Genomic DNA, 12792 nt, shown 5'->3' with positions numbered 1-12792 from the left:
TTTTTGCTGCTAATAGAAAATTTAGAGATGAATCTATTGTTATTGCTGCCAAGAACATTTTAAGTATTTCAAATACAGATAGAGCAACTAAATATTCAGCAGACGAAGCACTGGCTTTAATAAATGATGCAAGTCTGACAAAAGCTTCCTATCAATTGATTAGAAGTGGAGCCTTGGAGAAAGAATATAACATCTACCCTGCTTACAGTGATGTCAGAGATGCAAAATTGAAATGTTATCCTGCAAAAATAACAGTGGAGGACTATTCAGCTTCAGTTCCTTTAAAAGATTTAATAATTCATACTTTGATAAGAATCTGTGCAGTTCGGGAACCTTTGCTAAGGCACTTGATATTGAACGACAAAGCAATAAAAACAATGACACTAACGTGTAAGGCTGGTTTTGATGGTGCTACTGGCTAAAGCATTTATAAATAAGTTTTATCAGAACCCGACATTAACAGAGATTTAAAGCGTGAAGAATCATTATTTATTACTTGTCTAGTACCATTGGATTTAACTGGATTTAACAACATCAACGAATAGGTGCCTATTTGGAGAAATCAAAAGTCGTCCTCCACAGCCAATTGTAGACCCATAAGATTTGCATACAAAATGGAATCCAAGGAATCTGTGATTGAAGAAGATCAGTACATTAAAAGTGAGATAGAAAGTTTGGGTATGATTTTATTAGAGGTTTGCAGATCTTCTATTGAAGTGAATTGTATTATTGAAGTTACAATGATTGATAGGAAGGTTCAAACGATATTATTGTTTTATAATTTTTGAATATTATTGTAATAATATTATTGTTTTATAAATTTAAAATTTACAATGTTTTCTTGCACTATTTTTTGCTTTTATTATTCGTAAAACATTATTTACCTAAATACTCAATTATTTTTCAATATAGGTGAGTCAAAAATCCGATAAAATATTCAAATTATCAATTTACCACTTTGTAACTAAGGAGAGTATCCAGTAACTAAGCAATATAAGTATCCATTGCAACTAAATTTAAAAAATTATCACTTTTGTAAGAAGTGTGATCTCATATTGGTACTCATGCCAAAATTTAGTGAATATAGCACTTATAAAATATCTGCAGATAACAAAATAGGTTGTTGCTAAGCTAAATAAAGGTATCCATAGCAACGAAATAAAAAAATATTACCTTCATAAAAAGCACAGACATCATATTAGTACTCATACTAATTTTAGTGAATATAGCTCTAATATTAAATTAGTTACGAATTTTGTCCAGTAAAAGTGAATTCTGGCCCACTGTGCACTGTATATATATATATATATATTTATTTGTTCGTAATTTATTCGTTATTATTCGCAACTTTATTCATAATTATTCGTTAAAAACCGAAAAACCAAAAGCCAGCGCTTACAATTTTGTCAAATATGTGCAGTCAAATATGTGCATAAATTAAGAGTTAGTGATTTTCTTTTATCACGTGCTTTTTTTAATCACGAAGTTATTTTCCATTACGATAATTTTCATGAAGTTCGTAGTGTAACGAAGGCGTAAGTTTTAAAACATGGGTTCATGGTAAGCTAGCTCGTGATAAAACAAGTTTAGCTGCAAAACTATACGACTTATTTCCTAAAATATTGGTTTAAATCTAGCAGTAAAAGTTCAACGCTTTTTAAATCAAGTTTTCCTTAAGGAGCGCCCCAAGACTCTAGGACCATTTTTGTTTTTTTGCAAACGGCTCTAAATAATTCTATTCTTATTTAAATGTAAAAATACATAGCTTATTGCATTATTACCTGAATTCTAATCACACAAAAAATTAAAATAAACTTCATGTTAAACAAAAATGTTGCAGAATTATACTTGGTAGAGCCACACCTTGTGAGGTTCTGCTGCGTGTACTTGAAGCCTTAAATATATATAAGCTTTAAAACCGCCAACCAAATTCGGGTTCATTGAAATTCAAACATATTTTGTATTTATCAATGCACTTATAAAACTCTAATTTAAATTTTAATGTTATTGCTCTTGCGATTCCGCATATTTTAAAACAATAGTAAAAGTTAACCAATAAATGGCGTTCGGTGATTATACAAACTCATTATATTTTTTAGAAACGTTAATGCACCATTTTTTACATTTGATTATCTAGCAGCTGTTTGGAAATTAGCTTTTCTCACTATAAAGTTAAATAAACATTAAATGTTATTCTAAATAAATATAAAGCTCTTTCTGTGTCAACAAATGATCACTCCCATCTAAGAAAATTGCATAGATAATTCGCCAGTTCTCTTCCTCCTCTTGAATTAGTCTAGCTCTTCTTAACACATCAAGTTGTCTCTTTGTCAATTTGTATGCAAATTTGTGCTCAAATATTCTCCGAAGGATTTTACAGGAACTATATGAGAATTGCATAATTAATTAAATCTCCAGGATTTGAGTGGAGTGAAAAATCTGACTAAAATGTCATTATCAAACTAAAAAAACTTGAAAAGTATCAGTTGTTATCTAATTATCATCAAAACATATTTCTTTTTCTTTCTTTCTTTTTTTCAAAAAAAGATTTGGTAACCTCTACGAATCATGAAGCACACTCTAGATACCCCCCACTTCTATCTTCTGACAGGGCTTGATATTATGCACATATATGAAATAATGTAAAGGAAATTAAAAAGGTGCTGGTGCTACTTATTGTTAAACTTCTTTTAGAGCAGAGTGGCCTCTCTTTAGAACGAGCCCGTCGCTAAAGAGAGACAATTTGCTTTTAAAACGAGAATCTCAAGAAGGTAGTAAAAACAAGCGTCGGCAACGAAAACAACTTATACAAAATATATTTTATATCCACAACACAAAATTTTCTTTTTATATTTTAATGAGTAAAACGTGAAAAAGATTAAATTAATTTTTCCTACCGAAAAAGGACGATTTAAAAAAAAAACAAATTATTGATAAAATGAAAAAAAGAAAAAAAAAATTAAAGAAATTATCTTACGTAACTTATAGATGTTAAAAACCGACAAACGCTTCATAGAAACCTCAATTCTCAGACAAAATATAAAAACATTAATCAAAAACCAAATCTAAAAAATTTACTATAGCATTTTTACAGCTGATTTTACAAAAGAGTTGTTGACTAAGCTCTTTTAAAAAGAGTTAAATAAAACAATAAACACAATTATTTCGAAAATATTCGCGTGCTATACAAAAATAACTACACAAGTTTTTTGATAAACCTGTGAAAATGATATTATAAGAAAATATAAAGTTTTTCGATCTGAACTTTTAACTTGGGGAAGAGATTTCTTTTTGGTTTGGTAAAATATATTAATGGAATAAGATCTGTCGAATAATTCTAAAGCTTTACAAAAATAAAAATTTAAAAATCTGATAAGAAAGAGGATAAAAAAACTGTTCAATGTATAATATTTACAAGTTAGTCTTTGATAAACTGAATTTTAGCCACTCTTCACCAAGAAGGATGTATTTAGAAAGGGATGAGTACCTCGACATAATTTATATCAGTCTTTGACTAGTTTATAAATATGATGCTGTGCACCATGTTCACTGGATGATATTTCGAAGACAAATGCAAGACAGAGAAGTGTTTCCTGTGTGTCACGATTGCTTACAACCTATTTTTAAAACAACCCAAATTAGTTTATAAAATTTAGTTTTTATGCTTGCAGGTTAAACTGTAATTTAATTAAACTATAACCAGACACATAAAATATCATAAAAACAGCAGTTGCTACTCTTTTCAAAGGCAGCCAATAACCTTTTAAAAACTGTTGGCTTCCATTCCTGTAAATATCATATGCATTAAATACTTACTTGTAAAATAGTAAAATTTTCAAGGACTGAGTTCATCATAAACTTTTCAGGGAGATGTTTGAGTTTGTGAATGAAATTAATCATGTATTCACACATTGGAGACCTCTGTATGCGATAGACAAAGCGTCCGTTTTCATAGCGAGGATATTCTGTTTCAACTTTCTCCACAACTTGTTTTCCAAATGAGCAAACTTTTGTTGAGCAAGTGACAGTCATATTTTCAGAGGATTCATAACTAATAAAAGTACTTAAAGTTAACATGACTACTTTTCAACTGAAAAGTAATGATAAAAAAAGTTAAACAGCTTTAGTAATACTTTTTAACTGAAAAGTAATGATAAAAAAAAGTAATATTTTTATTATCTTCTCTTAAAAACATTTAAAAACAGAATTCAAGCAAAATGAAAAACAAACAGAAAAGCACAAAAGAGTTGATAAACACCTACGTTGTTGAAACACCATAAAATGCTCCAGTATCATCAGGAATATTAGTATTTAAATCAGCCTAAAATTTTTAAAAAAAAGTTCAGCCTTATGTGCATTTAAACACTGCCATTGTATATTTAATAAGTATCAAATATAATTACACAGTGCTTACAAATAAACTATTAGTTCATAAACAATTTCTAAATAAAAAATTGAGCAAAAGTTTTGCTTTTCCTATCTAGTTGAAAAAAAAACTTACCCAAAATTTTACAAGGAAAAACAGATGCTGAGGACCTTTCTCGTAAAGCTCCTTTAATCCACCCTTTTTCTCTGGAAATTTGTCATATATTTGTCGAATATCAATGGCTTCTAAATTAGGGTCCTCAAAACTTCTCTGTGAGCCAATGTGAACAAACAAATGCTTGTGATACTAGAAGGAATTAAAATAAAAAGCATGCAAAAAAAAAAAAAAAAAACACGAAAATAGAAACACCTTTTTTAAATATATGAAAAAGATTCATATTTCTTACAGCTTCTGGCTGCTCAATTCGTTGCTGGTCAATATAAGCAGAAAAATCAATCAGACGCAGTGGCATTTGTGCTGCAGAAATCCGAGACTGCCATGACGAGGTATTATGATTAACATGAGGAATCGAAGAACCATGTGGTAAAGAACCAGTACTTGTCTTTAAAGTAGCAAAATAAAATAGCAATTAGTATGAAATAAAAAATATATATATAAACTGATCTTTGAAAAACACATCACAAACTAATTTAACAAACCATATGGTGTGCAATAGGTGAAGATGCTGAGTTTACAGGTGAAGCAAGAACAGCTGAAGAGCGAATGATATTTCCTACTTGTGAAATGGCTGTTGCATGTGTAATAGCATTTGCATAATAGGCGCCAGATGAAGTGAATGGAAAACCAACAGGAGGAGGAGGAATAGGAAGTCCAGGTTGAGATAAACCAGGTGCCCAATACTAAATTATAATAACAATTTTGATAAATTATTCATATATATATATATATATATATATATATATATATATATATATATATATATATATATATATATATATATATATATATATATATAAAGTTTATCAAAATACTAGCTTTTTAAACTTGTTTCTAATAAAATGTAATTAGAACAAAATCCTTCTCGTAAAAAACAAAAATCTCTTAAGTAACCCACAAAAAAATTCAACGAAACAAGGACAGAAGAAGAAGATCTTACTGAAAAAAAAATACTAAAGAAATAAAGTAAAAATGTTCATTTTGGTAATTAATTATATATTTTATATTACCAAGCGTAACAGTGTTAAACTAAAGAAAGTAGATATACCCCTAGGGGAGGACTTAAATTCATTTCTCGTTTAACTGCAACTGAATCAACACTTTGCAGACCAAGCTTTGAATGTATAGCATTAACTGAAGCTATTTGTGATGAAGTCATTGAGTTCAAAGAATGAATCCCAGCCTTGTCTTTGACATGAGGGTCCTGTATAAAAAGTCAAAAAACTGCAGTAAAATCATGAGAAAAATGATCAAAATAATAAGACTTGTTAGCTATCATTTTACTTGTTAGTTAACTATATCTAAACCTAAATTATTTAACAAAAAATTCAAGCATAACAAACCTTTCTTCTGGCCAAAACTTGTATATGACTTGATACCTAAACCATATAGTTTTTTTAGATATAAAATATGACTATTTATTAGTTATACTATGTAATTTATTAAACTTAACAATAAAAAAAACCTTGGTTTTATAAAAAAAAATACTCCTAACTTTTATTTATATATATGGAAATGTTAATTTCTTATTAACATGCCATTCTGTTTAATTCTTTATTTACTTCTAAAACAACAACAACAACAAAAAAACTTTAAATAATTTTTAATTACGCAAGAATAATTTTAAAAACACACAACCTGCTTTCTGGACCTTGTTTTTCCTGTTCGCAACTTTATATATCTTGCAATAAGCTCATTCCTCCCTAAAAAAAATGTTATGCCTTATTTAACTTTATTTTGACTACCAATGATCTCTCACATCAGATATAATATATACATATATGCTGACACACACACACACACACACACACATATATATATACATACATAGATACATAGATACATACATAGATACATACATAGATATATACATAGATACATACACACACATACATACATACATACATACATACATACATACATACATACATACATACATACATACATACATACATACATACATACATACATTTATATATATATATATATATATATATATATATATATATATATATATATATATATATATATATATATATATATATATATATATATATATATATATATATATTGATATGTAAATATATATACACACACACACAGACACACAGACACACACAGACACACACACACAGACACACACACACACACACACACACACACACACACACACACACACACACAATCATTTCAAATTAAATACATAAGCATGTGTGTAAGAAAATCATCTTACCATACATTTTCCCTTCATCAGAAAGAATTATTTTTCTTCTTCCACATGGTGGATATATAGCTAAAGCTTCTTGGAAACTTTGCTCTATATCTGGACTCCAAACTCCCTCAGCATCAGAAGCCATTTGCTCTGGATCAGTATTAGATACATGTGCAGCCGGATCTCTACAATTTTCCGCCATACTTAAGTCTAAACGAGCCATGACTTAAAAAAGATTTTTTTTTTTTTAAGAAAAGGGTTAATAGTAAAATTAAATATTTATAGTGTGTTGCATGCTGATTATTAATAATGCATTTTAAATGTTTTAACAGACATAGTGTATTCAGGAAGTTATGATAAAAATGTCTAAAGTATTTGAATCACTCTTTCCGGGTCATATCACATTTGTAGATACACACGGTAACCTAGTCTAACTGTTTAAGAAAGAAACTTAACAAAGGTTTTTAAGCCACCTAATTTTAACCTCACTCAACAACTTTTTTACTCACCAAGAATGGAAAAATGTAATCAAAAATCCAGGATATTATATTTATCAAAATATGTGTAAGGTAAATTGACAACTTCTTTATAAAAATGTGAACAATTATAAAACTTTAAACTTTTTCTCCAGAAGAATTCAAAGTATTTTCAAATGTTTTCTAAAAATCTTAAAGAATGTTCGGCGCGCCCAATGAATACGACAAAACTTTCAGATAATCATGATTTGTCACCTGGCCTCACGAAATAAGTTATAAAATTTAATATAAAACAATAAACCTTCACTTACACAGTGTAAGCAGTTATGTAAACAGATTAAACAAAGCCGCATAAAATTAAGTAAACTCTCCACCGTTTAAGACAGTTATGTTGCATCTCCTTTGTTGTTTAATCTACATTTACATCTTTTTCGTTGTTTAATTGGTTATAATTAGTTTAAAAAAAAAAAAGTTTATTGCGCACGAATTAAATAAACCACCACCAAATTAGAAAGGGTTATTCTATAGATATTTAAATCAAATAATATTTGGCGGGAAAGAGTTTTAAGGCAATCGCTTTAGAAAGATTTTTAAAAGATATTTCACGAATGAACAGAACGATAAACTCTAGAGAGAGAATACCCTTAAAGAGAGAAACTTTAACCAGTTTGATAATTTCCATTTATTAAACTAGTTTAACCATCTTAAACTGAGCGCAATGCGGTTGGTGGGCTTTTAGAACAGTTAAAAGTTAATCCTTTGAGTGAGCAATTTATTACAACTACGTAATTAGCAACTTGCACAAAGACGTGCTCTTTGCACTAAACTATTTTTGTTTTTTTAGTTAAATATATTTTAAAAATAAGTTAAAAGGACTTTGAAACAAAAGAATTAATATTTTTTTGCAAAGTATTGAATATAATATGATAAAAATAGCGTTGTCCGGCAAATCCTGTCACAAATTATGTTGCTTCCTCGCTTGCTTATTGAGTTAAGAAGCAACAGAACAAATAGTGTTTTGTTGACAACAACGTTAGAAGGTTCTTATAAGTCCTGGTTTTTTTAAAAACAATTCCACTTGAATACTTTTTTTTTATTGGCGAATGACAGAACTAAGCCATTTTTCCAGGAAATAAACTTGCTTTAACTTAGACTCTTGGTCAAGGGCTTAATACAAAAGCTAATTCATTGGGATGTCTTTTTCCCTTTTGATTTTTCAACTGCAGGCTGCTAATCTTCATCTGTTTCTAACTCCAGATTGTACCAAATTAGCAGCCATAAAAATTTGGTCTGGTTCAAAGAATTACAAAGTGATGGGAGAAAATTAAAGCCAGTTTTTGTTCCGTGTCGAACAATTATCCAATAGCAAAAGAATAACTCACATTTATAAAAAAAATCCAGAATGCAGATGCAAGATCCCCAGTATTTCAACCACTTGTTGCCTCATGCTATATCACTATAATTGGAATGTTGATTGTTGCTTTGGCAACTTGGGCAGATATCTCGTTAAAGAGACCAATCTTGGAGTGAAATTAACTGATTTAAACCAAGAAATGTGTGGTAATAGTCTAATTTTCTATAAACTAGCTACAAATGCTTTTCCAATCTCTTTGTCAGTTTTGGAGGATTCTCTTGCTAATTGGCATGTGAATAGAATATTGCTAGAAAATATAGCACTCCAACTAAATTCATTTGTATGATTTGACATGAAAATCATACTTTGAACAAAAACACATTCCTCCTATTTAAGCTTTGTAAAGCTACATGTTTTTTTTAAAGCTATATGCAACTAATTGAGTGTTTTGATGAATTTTGTCATGTGAAAAACCATTCACCATCTTTATTTGTGAATTTTTCACAATTTGGTCGTTGATCGTAGTAAGAATGAAGTTTTGGCGCGGAGAAGTTCCTCATGAAACTTGGGAAAATTCATCACCAATCTTAAATTTTGTAGTTTATAAGAAATATTTGTGCTCTCTATTGTTATTTATTATTATTGTTATTATCATTTTGTATTTTCTGTAAAAACATTAATTAAACAACAAAATAACTGATAACTAAAAACATGGTTTAAAAAATTTTGTTTCTTCATCTTCTTTCCGATTCAATTGTTTATCAAGCCTTTTTAATATTTCAATTGGATTCAAATTTCAAGAGTTTCAACATCGTTACCATCGTTTCTTGTGTGGTTAATATCATCTTGATTGCAATCGTCTTTTTCTTCATGGTTCACCAATTTCATTTTACCAACGCAGCCTTTCACCAAATTTACCCTCTAATTCACTTAGAATCGATTGCATGTTTGAACATCAAAATTTGTAAATTTTTCCACCGCGATATCCGAATCTTAGGGAAACACATTGAAAAGACCATTTAACTCTACATCCAACTATTAACCCTCACTCTCTATTGTTTACTCAAAGTGCTATACCTTCCAAAGCAATATTTGATAATTGCCGAGTTTTTCTCTTCCAAACAACGTGCTAGCCATGTGATACTTGAACAATATGATTTGCTTATGCAATCTTTTAGATGAGAAGGAATTACCACGTGTTTTGATTAAATCCTTGAATACTTTTTGGTATTTTCTTCTTAAAACTCTGAATGATTTTAAAATTAATTGGTTGTAAACGTGATGTTGAATTTAAGATTGCTATTCTTGGAGCTCAAACGCCATTTCTTTAGAATATTCTTGATTTATCTTGAAAATTTGTGGAATCAAGGTTCTGTTAAAGCTTGTACTTCTTCTAATTTAATGGCATTTAATTTATTTTTAAAAGAAATGGCTGAACTATCACTGTGATCTATTTCCAAAGCTTCGTCTTCTGAACCTTGACTAACTTTTTAAGGAATTTGTTGCTTCATAGGTTTTTAACAACTTCAATGTTTCTTTTGAGAAATAATTAAGTTTATTCTTCTTTTGTATGAAATCAGAATTGTGAAGGTTTCAAATGATAGCCACAAATAACTTGTATTTTAGCTTCATTTTTAAATTCTTGTGAATTATAAAACCGTAAAAATTGTTATTTGTAAGCATCGAAGTTAGACTTTTCGATTTTTTACGATTAATAACAGTTAAAGTAAAAATTTCTATTTAAATTGTTTAAAATAACTCTAATTTAAAATAATTTGTATATTTAAACATACAAATTTACAAGTTTTCGAAAAAAATTGCGATTTCTCTCAAACCTTATGCTATTTTGTTTCAAGACATTGAGCAGAGTTTGTATTCAATTAATACCGATTTAGTTCGATTAAAACATATTTTAACAAACAATTTTACGTACGAATGTAAACATGTCATACCGAAAACCTACCTGTTTTAAACACTAATAAACTTCAGAAAATTAAGTTTATTTTAACTGATACAAAAATTTCTATTTTAATCGATATTATTCGTTTAAAATAAGCATGGGAATTTCGGCCTTCGAAATCGACGAAATTAAACGAAATTCGTGTTTCAATTTCGTATCGAAATTTATATTGAATTTCGAAAGACGAAATTTTTAAACATTACAAATTCACGAATTTCGAAATTAAAACTTGTTTAATTTCGTGTCAATTTCGTTACTTTCAATGACCCGAAATTATACGAAATTTTTTCGCGAAATTAAACAATCCAAAAAATCGAAATTTCGTTCTCAATTTCGATCCGAAATTGAAACACGAATTTCGTTTAATTTCGTCGATTTCGAAGGCCGAAATTCCCATGCTTAGTTTAAAATCGAAAAACCAAACGCCGATGCTTAGTTATTTGGATATTTGTGGCTGTTCTGTAATTCTCCGTAACTATACGGAGAGAAAACTACGGAACATAATTAATATAGCTACCAGACTCCAGAACCCAGGCCTCGCATTTTTACTATTGCCTACCATCTTAGAGCAATGATATATATTAACTTATATTAACTTAACTATATATTAACTTATTAATTAATATATATCATTGTCTTAGAGACCCTCAAAATTTAAAACCTCAAGCAAAGAAAATCTTTAATCCGTTGTCCAGAGAAAAAATTGATTAAGATTAATAAGCAATTAACTTTTTTTTGTCGTAATCTTTGTAAGTTCAAGTAAATAAAGTATTTTGAGTGAAATGATGAAATTTAGATTTGTATGATTAAGAGTCATCTGAAGTTTTAAAGGTGAAGAATAACATAAGCAGCGAAAATTTAAAACAATTTAGCAACTATTTAGGTGATATATGCAAGAAATTCAAATAAGCAAGAGAGCCTCTTTTTTATTTCTTTTTTTTTTTTAATTAAAAAGACCATTATCTTTAACAGTGTTAACAAATTTTTTATCTTGATTTTTACCATAGAATTACATTTAAAGATAATTTGTAATTAATTTTAGTATTAAATTTGTGACTTTTATTTATTGACCGAATTGAAGAGATGGCATTGAAATCTCATCAAATAGATGATCTTTTTTAAAATAAATGATTGTATACTATTTTTTATTTATTTTTATCAATATCTACGATGTTAGACGTTAATGTTGAAAAATAACGAGAGGCTTTTAGCACAGGTTTGTCAAAGTATTAAACTTAAAACAATTTTATACAAATTTCAAATTTCCATGTTGGTATCATTATAATTATGCTTTTTCAAATTTACAAACGGGTCTTAAAATATCCATACCAGTATGGCATACCAGCACAGGACCACATTGACCTCCAAGTCTGCGTAGTCAACGCTTTCAAATACGTATGTCTTGAAAAAAATAAGCCATCAAATGCTTGTTTCACATCAGTTAAACAGACGCAATTTTATCTATCATAAAAACTTTTGAAGTACGCACGCTTATAAAATTTGCGTCAATGTGAAACAGGCTTAAATATTTAACTCGCGGCTCACTCAGCCAGACTAAAAATGTTGAGCGGCAATTTAAAAATGTATGTTGTAAGAATTTAAAATATAATCAATAATAAATAGCAATTTTTATTATTCATTTATTTAGATAATAAAAATTTTAATAACTATACTTGTTTTAATGTTAAAAAGTTAAAATTATTTATTTTGGATTTTTTTTTTTTGAAAACTTTTAAATCAAATAATAAAAATAACCAATAATAGTTTGCAATGTGTTAACTACATTCTTTTTACTCATTTGTAGTTTTTATTCATAAACAACAGCGGGCCGCAGATCTTTATATAGAGAATTTAAAAAACGTCTTTCAATGAATAAGACTGGAATTTTTGTAATGGATATCTCTAACCTCCCTCACTATCATATACATATATATATATATATATATATATATATATAACGAATAGTTGGACCTTAAATAAAATTCAAAAACTAACCATGGACTTTTTGTAAGATTGCTTTAATATGAATTTGCGTTTTAATTTTTGAGTAAGCACATTATTCACACTAAAAAAGGAGAAGTTGCCCGTTAAATTTCCTAAATAACTTAAGTATCTATATATAGCTAGAAGGATAACTGGCCAAAGCTATTTATATTTAAAGATTGTTTTTGTTTTCTTTTAGTATAGTGAGCTTATCTTGACGCAATGACGAATGAATGATTAATAATGCACCTCAACTTCTAGAAA

General features: G+C 28.6%; 1 protein-coding gene across 2 annotated transcripts; it reads right to left on the bottom strand.

The window, feature by feature from the left end:
• Nucleotides 1-2214: 2214 nt before the first annotated feature.
• Nucleotides 2215-12021, bottom strand: LOC145184577 (transcriptional enhancer factor TEF-1-like). Of its 2 annotated transcripts, XR_016449793.1 has the most exons (12): nt 7265-7487; nt 6777-6965; nt 6182-6246; nt 5887-5922; nt 5592-5747; nt 5026-5226; nt 4773-4928; nt 4502-4672; nt 4263-4321; nt 3817-4051; nt 2978-3617; nt 2215-2383 (listed from the first exon to the last, which is right to left on the bottom strand). XR_016449793.1 is itself a non-coding variant. In XM_080060314.2 (11 exons), the coding sequence occupies exons 2-11, from the start codon at nt 6955-6957 to the stop codon at nt 3504-3506; spliced, it is 1374 nt and encodes a 457-aa protein (XP_079916440.2). In that variant the 5' UTR covers nt 6958-6965; nt 11875-12021; the 3' UTR covers nt 2978-3503. The 2 variants fall into 2 exon arrangements, 1 of the variants encoding a protein (XP_079916440.2); XM_080060314.2 differs by lacking the exons at nt 2215-2383; nt 7265-7487 and adding an exon at nt 11875-12021.
• Between the last annotated feature and the right edge of the window lie 771 nt (nt 12022-12792).

The sequence above is a fragment of the Hydra viridissima genome, unplaced genomic scaffold (genome assembly GCF_058129835.1).
Source record: "Hydra viridissima isolate aposymbiotic clone 2 unplaced genomic scaffold, HvirCarnegie_v1 scaffold_2, whole genome shotgun sequence".
Taxonomy (NCBI): domain Eukaryota; kingdom Metazoa; phylum Cnidaria; class Hydrozoa; order Anthoathecata; family Hydridae; genus Hydra; species Hydra viridissima.
The sequence above is the reverse complement of the archived record's forward strand: the minus strand, read 5'-3'. Positions and strand labels throughout refer to the sequence as shown.